The sequence below is a fragment of the Rana temporaria genome, chromosome 1, assembly GCF_905171775.1.
Source record: "Rana temporaria chromosome 1, aRanTem1.1, whole genome shotgun sequence".
Taxonomy (NCBI): Eukaryota; Metazoa; Chordata; class Amphibia; order Anura; family Ranidae; genus Rana; species Rana temporaria.
This window is the reverse complement of record NC_053489.1, coordinates 148,183,416-148,192,309: the sequence shown is the minus strand read 5'-3', so window position 1 is coordinate 148,192,309 and position 8,894 is coordinate 148,183,416. Positions and strand designations below refer to the sequence as shown.

At 39.4% G+C, this 8,894-nt stretch overlaps 1 protein-coding gene across 2 annotated transcripts in view; it reads right to left on the bottom strand.

The window, feature by feature from the left end:
- Positions 1-5,852: 5,852 nt before the first annotated feature.
- DMXL1 (Dmx like 1) overlaps positions 5,853-8,894 on the bottom strand; it is a 212,268-nt gene continuing 209,226 nt past the window's right edge. For both annotated transcript variants that reach the window (XM_040343979.1, XM_040343987.1), the window contains one exon: positions 5,853-8,046. In XM_040343979.1, coding sequence (XP_040199913.1) covers positions 7,822-8,046 — 225 coding nt within the window. In that variant the 3' untranslated portion in view covers positions 5,853-7,821. The remainder of the gene's footprint in view (positions 8,047-8,894) is intronic.

Sequence of the window (8,894 nt, the reverse complement as noted above, 5' to 3'; positions counted from 1 at the left end):
AGGGGTTAACACTAGGGGCCGATTAAGGGGTTAATTGTGTTCCCTGGTAGCGTTTCTAACTGGATGGGGGCTAGGCTAACTGGAGGAGGAGAGAGATTGCTGTTCCTAATCACTAGGAACAGCAGATCTGTCTAACTCCCCTATTAGAATGGGGATCTGTCTGTTTACATTGTCAGATCCTCGTTCGGGCTCTCGTTCCAGCGATCACGGGTGGCCAGCGGAAATCGCAGCTGCCGGCCACACAGTGGGCAAACCTGCTATGGCACCTTAAAGGAGCCAACTTACACAGACGCGATTTGCGGAACATGTCGATCTGCCACCAAAAGAACGATGACGGCTGGTTGGCAAGTGGTTAAAGTATAACTAAAGGCACTTTTTTTTCGTTTTGGATAGAGTATAGATGGATTAGAAAACCTGGCAGTTTTAAATTTCTCTCTATGTCCACACTAGGGAGATTCACCCTATGTATCCTGTTTACCATTATCATTGAACGTGAAAGTAAAAGAAAATCCCCAACTTTGGGTTGCCCCCAGAAAAGTAAAAGGGGAAATCTTCAAACAGGGACACTGGTTCTTGTGACCTGGGGGTCCCCCAAGGAATTCCCTTAATTTGCAGGGATTTCCCCTTACTCCCTGTTTGGTTATGGACAGGAAGTAAAGGAAAATCTCCAAAATTGGACACAGATGGTGGAAAAAATAAATAAAACAGACAGGGGTTATAACCCTCCCTTGCTCTATCCCCCAAAAAAAGGCTTTGCCTATAGTTTTACTTTAAGTAGAACCTGAGCCTGCACCTACCAAATATGCTTTAAAGAGACCCTGTCACAAGATCAAGTTTTTATATTTTATTTAAATGCTTTTATGAAAACATGAAGAAAAATAGATACATGTGTTCCATTTTATATTGATAGCCTTTTCTTTTAATAATAATCTTTAGAAAATGAATAGGAATCTCAAACTTCTAGGAGTGTCAGATGCTACTAGCTTCCAGATACCCACAGAGCTGCCGTAGCTCATATTGACAGTGCTTCTGCTGCTTACTAATAGTTTGAATGGATTAAAATGTTTTCATCCTGCTGCCCTGACAACTCCGTAGTGAGTGTCTTCAGAGCTGTCAGGGCCACAGGAGGAAATAAAGGTTAATTCATACTAACAAGGGTCCCCTGCCTATCACTTTTGTACAATGATTCTCAGTATGCAACTTTGCAGAGTGTCTCCCCAGAGCTGTGTACATGCAGAGAGACTTTGAAGCTAAAACATACCTGCATACCTGCCCCTGAAAAGCTTTACAATGACAATACAGAAGCTGCAAGCTGGAGCCACTTAATGAATGAAAGTTTCTTTTTCATCCTGAGGACCTCACAGCTCCAAAGAGATTCCCTCTGGAGTCATCAAGGCCGCAAGATTAAACCACTTTTATTCATTTATACTATCAGCATGTAAAACAATCTGTTATGTAAAACATGTGTAAAACATCTAGGGCAAAAAGAAATCTTGATCTTTATCATGTATGCTGCACTTTTACCCTGCCTGTAGCGTGGGGGTGCATGATTTAGCCCTAAGAGGGCGGTAAAGCGGCGCTATTTTTAGTGCTTTAGTGATTTCAATGGGCAGTGGTGGTTTAGGAGCAGTGTATTCCCTGCTCCGAAAGCACTGCAAAGAAGCTGCTGGCAGGACTTTGACGCCCTGTCAGCGCAGCGCCTCAGTGTGAAAGCACTCGTGCTTTCACACACTAGGATTGCAGGTGAAGCTTTTTTCAGGAGCTTTACAGGTGCTATTTTTAGCGCTGAAGCGCCTGAAAAACGCCTCCAGTGTGAAAGGGGTCTTAGGAATAATGAAAAAAATATAAGCCCTCAGCTGGGCATAGACGGTTAAAAAAAACAGATTCCTCGTCTATACAGGTAAAGTGGGGGGAGGAATCCCCCCCTCTATGCTCACAATCCAATGTGGTCACATGTGTGAAGCACAAACTGGAAGTACCCTTGTATATGACTTCAGTTTCTGCTAGCAGGGAATGCATAACTGGATGCCGAACTGTTTGGCTGTAAAAGAATAAAAATGTATTACGCAGTGCTATTTGAGTTGGTTGCAGCTAATTCACGGTCACTATACATGTTATATATATATATATATATATATATATATATATATATATATATATATATATATTCTGAGTTTATTTTCACTGGAGGTTGATGGTTTATAGTTATTTACTTAAAAATTAGAACATAGTAGCGCACAAGTTTTTCCCTTATAGAACTGTTGAGCTACTTTCACACTGAGGCGTTAGTAAAGCAACGCTATTTTTAGTGGCGCTTTACAGTCGTTTTTGCGGCGGAAAAAGGGTTAAAACCACTGCTGCAGTGGTGCTTTGTCGACGGTGCTGCCCATTGATTTCAAGGGGCAGGGGTGCTTTAGGAGCGGTGTATACACCGCTCCTACAGCACCTTAAAGATGGACAGGACTTTTTGGAGCGTCCTGCCAGTGCACTGCTCCAGTGTGAAAGCCCTCGGGCTTTCACATTGGAGTGAGAGAAGAGGCTCTTTCAGGGCGCTTTGCAGGCTCTCTTTTTAGCTCTATAGCGCCTGTGTAAAAAGTAGCCTTAGAAACATACCAAACAAAATAAAAAAATGAAATGCAGAACCCAAATCACCCAGCTTGAAATGTGGGGTGTGTGTGCGCCCTGAGTGCCCATGGCATAAACTGACATGTAAGTTAACATGATCAGACCATATAAGTTATAAAAAAAATATCCCAAGCTTTGAACATCTCCCAGAGCACTGTTCAATCCATCATCCAAAAATCAAAAGAATATGGCACAACTCCAAACCTCCAAACCTTCCAAGACATTGCCGTCCACCTAAACTGACAGGCCGGGCAAGGAAAGCATTAATCAGATAAGCAGCCAAGAGGCCCATGATAACTCTGGAGGAGCTGCAGACATCCACAGCTCAGTAGGAGAATCTGTCCACAGGAAAACTATTAGTCATGCACAAATCTGGCCTTTATGGAAGAGTGGCAAGAAGAAAGCCATTGTAGAAAGAAAGCCATAAGTTGTCCCACTTGCAGTTTGCAATAAGCCATGTGGGGGACACAGCAAATATGTGGAAGAAGGTGCTCCGGTCAGATGAGACCAAAATTTAACTTTTTGGCATAAAAGCAAAATGCTATGTGTGGCGGAAAACTAACACTGCACATCAACCTGAACATATCGTCCCCACCATGAAACATGGTGGCGGATGCTTTTCTTCAGCAAGGACAGGGAAGCTGGTCAGAGTTGATGGGAAGATGGAGCCAAATACTGGGCAATCTTAGAAGAAAACCTGTTAGAGTCTGCAAAAGACGAGACTGGGGCAGAGGTTCACTTTCCAGCAGGGCAACAACCCTAAACATACAGCCAGAGCTACAATGGAATGTTTTAAATCAAAGCATATTCATGGGTTAGAATGGCCCAGTCAAAGTCCAGACTTAAAGTGGAGTACCGTTTGGGGAAAAAAAATACTGTAGCTGCCGACTTTTAATATAAAAGGATATCAGGAGCCTGCGATGTCAGCACCCCAGCCATTCATGGTAAGAGAAAGCAGCAGTGAAGCTTCTCCGGTATCTCCAGTGCAATCAGGGCACCAGAGAATCAATCCACCGGTGTGGGCTATTTAACATAGCGCTGGCTGTGGAACAGATGCAACTTCCGTCTCTGGCAGATGTAAAGACTGACATTTTTTTTTTGGAGCCGGAGATCGGTTTTCTTTTTTAAACTCAAGCTTTCCAGCATAGAGGAGAGATGTGGACACTTAGACGCCATAAGGACGATCTGTCATGCCCTATTACAAGAGTTGTTTACATTCCTTGTAATAGGAATAAAAGTGATTAAAAAATAAAATTGATAGTTAAAAAAATAAAATAAAAAAAAAAACACCAAAAAAAATGTAAAGAGCCCCCATCCCCTTGTGAAGCAAGAGCATATGTAGGTTGTGCTCACACATGTAAACAGCGTTCAAACCACACATGTGCGGTATTGCTGCGATCATTAGAGCGAGAGCAATATTTCTAATGCTATACCTCCTTACTCTAAACTGGTAACCTGTAAAAAATGTTAAAGAGTCGCCTATGGAGATGTTTTAGGTACTGTAGTTTGGCACCATTCCATGAGCGGGCACAATTTTAAAGCATGACATGTTTGGTATCTATTTACGCTGAGTAATATCTTTTAACCACTTCCATACAGGGCACTTTCACCCCCTTCCTGCCCAGACCAATTTTTAGTTTTCAGCACCGTCACACTTTGAATGACAATTGCGCGGTCCTGCAACGTGGCTCCCAAACAACATTGACTCCCTTTTTTCCCCACAAATAGAGCTTTCTTTTGGTGGTATTTGATCATCTCTGCGGTTTTTATTTTTTGTGCTATAAACAAAAGAGCGACAATTTTGAAAAAAACACAATATCTTTTACTTTTTGATTTAATAAATATCATAATTAAAAAAATAAATACAAATTTTCCTCAGTTTAGGCCCATTTGTATTCTACATATTTTTGGCAAAAAATAAAATAAAAATTGCAATAAGCGTAGTTGATCGGTTTGTGCATAGTTATAGCATCTACAAAATAGGGAATAGAATGATGGCATTTTTTTTTTTTTACTAGTAATGGCGGCGATCGGCGATTTTTTTTTTATTGTGACCATGACATTGCGGAGGACACATCGGACACCTTTGACATGTTTTTGGGACCATTCAAATTTACACAGCGATTAGTGCTATAAAACAGCACTGATTACTGTGTAAATGTGACTGGCAGGGAAGGGGTTAACACTAGGGGGCGCTGAACGGGTTAAATATGTTCCCTAATGTGTGTTCCAACTGTAGGGGGAGGGGGACTCACAAGGGGAAAAGATCGATGTGTGTTCCTCTGTACTGGGAACACACATCTGTCTCCTCACCGCGGACAGGACATGGATCTGTGTGTTTACACACACAGATCCATGGTCCAGCCATGATTGCGGGCAATCGCAGGTGCCCGGCGGACATCGTGGCCGCCGGGCACGCGCACCGGGTCCCGAGGAATGCGGCGGGGCGCACACGCCCCCTAGCCGTCCGAGAAGGCTAGGACGTCATATGATGTGCAGTCTGAAGGACGGAGGGTTCCCGCCGACGTCATTTTACTATGATTTGGTAGGGAACAGGTTAAATTAGTTATCTATTGTGCTTTCTTGCATTAAAATTAAAGTGTATTTTCCCCACAAAATTGCATTTGAAAAACTGCTGGGGAAATACCATGTGACATAAACAATTATGACTGCCCTTTTATTCCCTAGTGTCTCTGCTGAAAAAATATGTATAATGTTTGGGGGTTGTAAGTAATGTTCTAGCAAAAAAAAAAAAAAAAAGTATTTTTATACGCAGGAGAGAAATGCCAGAACTGGCTTGGGTGGCAAGCGGTTAACTTCCTCCATCACCATATTTTTCCATAGTGTATGGAAGATAATTTTTTTGATAGTCATTTCAGCCTGTCACCCCCCCCCCCCCCCCACTGGGAAGTTGTTTTCCCTCAATTGCTGTCTCTGTAATACAAGGGCAGTAAAGAGGGGGAAGTAGTTGTCATCAGGACAGAAAAGCACAGACCGCAATAAAAACATGGCCAAAAGTTCTAAATCTGTTTTTGGTTTAAGTCTATGCCCTGGTTGGTAAGGCTACTCGTAACTTCCTGTCGAAAGAGCAAGTGGAAACCTCTCCGATAGGGAAAAACAATTGACAGAGGCTCCAACACTTTCCACACTAAAATATTTTTTGTCACGCACTGGGGATTACGGGTAAAATGTCACATCAGAATCCAAAGGCAACATCAAAGCCAAACTGTATGGTCTCTACTTTTATTGAAAATATGTTTTACTTAGTACATGACAAATCACATCATTTTTTATGGTTCATTAGAAACTCTGAAAACAAAAACACATGATTGTTCCCATTGTTTAGTAATAATTGTGGTAATCTATATTCAAACTTGTAGGCTTAAAAGTCAGTTAACACAGTTAAGGTCAGTTGTTTTGTAGCGTTACAACTACACTTAATGCTATCCTCTACTGTAAGACATTAACTGCTATTCAAGTTATTGCACCTCTTTAGAGAGACTTAAATTCGGGATTTTGTGGCTGTCAAAGTATTTCAAACAATGAAAATACAATTTACAAAATCATCCTTAGTGGAATAAAAAAAAAAAAAAAAAAAATCCCAAGTCCTGAGAATGTTATAAAAGTCACCTATTAGCATTCATTTGCCTTCAAATGTATCTTCAACATCAGTCGTCCTATTGTAGCTATATACAGTATATGTTATTGCTAAAGTCATGACACACGTCATGTCCATACTTGGCTAATGAAAATAAATACATCAACAAGCTGTTTTTAGCTTATTTACAAAAAGCTTTGCAGGGACGTTAGCTTATTGGGCATGTGGTATGTGTGAATGGTGCTGTAACAGATTTCCTCTGAAGAACAACTTTCTCCCATTCTTGCAGACTGAACGGTCCCCAACAAGGTACAGCTGCTATTCCGGGGAATAGAAGGGTAGAAATCAACTTCCAACCGCATTAAACAAGATCTCTGACACGTCATAACAGGTCTACAAACATTTCAAGGACAGACAAAGTGTAGAAGCTACAGTCACTAAAAGTGAAAGAATACCCAATTTCCTTAGCATGTTGGAAGGAGAATTGCATACAGACTCTGATGCAGCCTTCGTTTTCCATCCAAATACATTTCTATCTCAGCAGAGATTCGTAAGCCTCAAAAGTCAGTGGCTACCTACTATTTCCTCTCTCATAAAACACTTGCTGTGTGAGGACATTTCCAAGAGACAAAGTGGTAAAATCTATAAAATTCCTTTGATGTGCATTTTATTTTACATTAGCCAGTAACCATTGATTCCAAGGGTCAATCTAAGCTTTTAGCTATAACATATCAGGAAGTAGGATGACAAACGTTGAATTTAGTATTTAACGTGTAGTAAGGAATATACATGTTAAATTAAAAAACAAACAAATGAGGCAATAAAAAGTTTAGGTTTCTTGTGCTTTTAGTATTTGGTCATAATCATTACTGAATCTACAGTTTGGCAAAAAAAATTAACTTTATCTGAAGTCTATAAACTTCACAATATGAAAGTATAACCTGTAAAGCTGCTTTACTTTACCATAGTTTAGTGCTTCAAAGACCATATGCAAAAAAAGCCATTTGTTTTTATACCAGAACTCACTCTAACATAGGTAAATCTTTACCTAAATCTACTCTTTTATATGACCTTTAAACTGTTCTAAAATATAATTTATCTTCATTTAAGTATATATAACATTATGCGAACTAAATCATAAATTTCAGATTTTATACACATACCAATAAAATATTTTCCAAGTGTGCAGATTTTTCAAGAAATTTTAAAATGGGGGAAAAAAGTTAGAAAAAAAATAAAAAATAAAGAAAACAGCAGCGGTAGAAGTATGTAGGAATATATGTATATATCATATTTTACATATTTATCAATTTTCCTATTTTAGGCAACATAGCATTCAATAGATGAATGATCATGTTAATCATATTTAAGGCATCAGTGCTTCAAGGGCAAAAGAAAAAAAAAAAAATCACAAAAATAAATACAAACTACATAAAGCATCATCTTAGTGGCACATCTGTAAAGCATTGCACAATTCACCCGTCGGCCACCTCTCACTTTCATACATAAAGTTTAATCCACTTTCAGTGCTAGTGCAGGACAAAGCATTGTAAAACCACTCAAATGTTCACAGGGGTTAAACAATACAAGATGGTTATTCAAAGAAAAAATTTGACATGGTTTCTTAGGGGGTCGTTTACTGTGCTAAAACGATCTGGTAATGTTCTCATTTTGACAGTGCCATCAGCGCCACATGAAAAGATGTAGTTGGCTGGTCCAGTCTCTATCTGCATCACCCCTGTTCCAATATTTCTGAAGAGGGACTGTCGTGCATGCTCATTGAGAAAAGTGTGCAACAACGTGAAATTTGAAAGGCTCCAGACCTACAAAGAAAACAAAATATAGTTTAGAAAACACTTCCAGCCAAAACCCAAATTTGAAAAGAATGGATGATTCTCCATGTCACTGTAAAATATTTGCTCTAGCCAAAAAGCTAGAGTGATGTCAACAGTCTTATACTCAAAAGTTACTATCACAAGTCAGTAAAATCCAACTAAGCCTGTGGGGAGGCAGTGTCTGGCTGCAAAAATTAGAAGGGTGCACTTATTTTGATTTAAAGTAAGCTACATTATTTTCAAACGTGTTACAATTATCACATTGTATTTATGTTTTTTTTTTACTAGGTAAGTTTACAAAAGTTTTTTTTACTAGGTAAAGTTTACAAAAATATTCACCTCTCCTTGTAGTTTTTCACATTTATAGTGTTAAAACATGAAAATGAAAAGCATTTAAAAGGATTTTTTAACATGCGATTTACACAACATACATAACATTTTATATAGACACAAAGCGTTTTTAGAAGATGGTCAAAAATGGCAGCCTAAAGGCCTCTAAAATTGGCCTCCATTTGTGTCTATTTATCTTGCCCTCAAACTTGACTAGTTTTCTACATGCCAATAGAAAGCACCCTTATAACATGATGCTACCAATATGGGATTCTGTTCTCGGGTGATGGGCAGTGTCAGCATAGCATTTTACGATGAGTTTAAAAAGTGAGTCCAGAGTGTTGTTTTTACAGGTTTACCATTTTCAAATACCTTTATGGCAAACTCACTGTTAAAGTTGAATTTATTTTCACTCTTTTATAAATTCAGGATTTGTGATAAAGTTGGGTTATAGTTGTCTTAGGCCCCGTACACACGACAGAGTTTCTCGGCAGAATTCAGCCAGA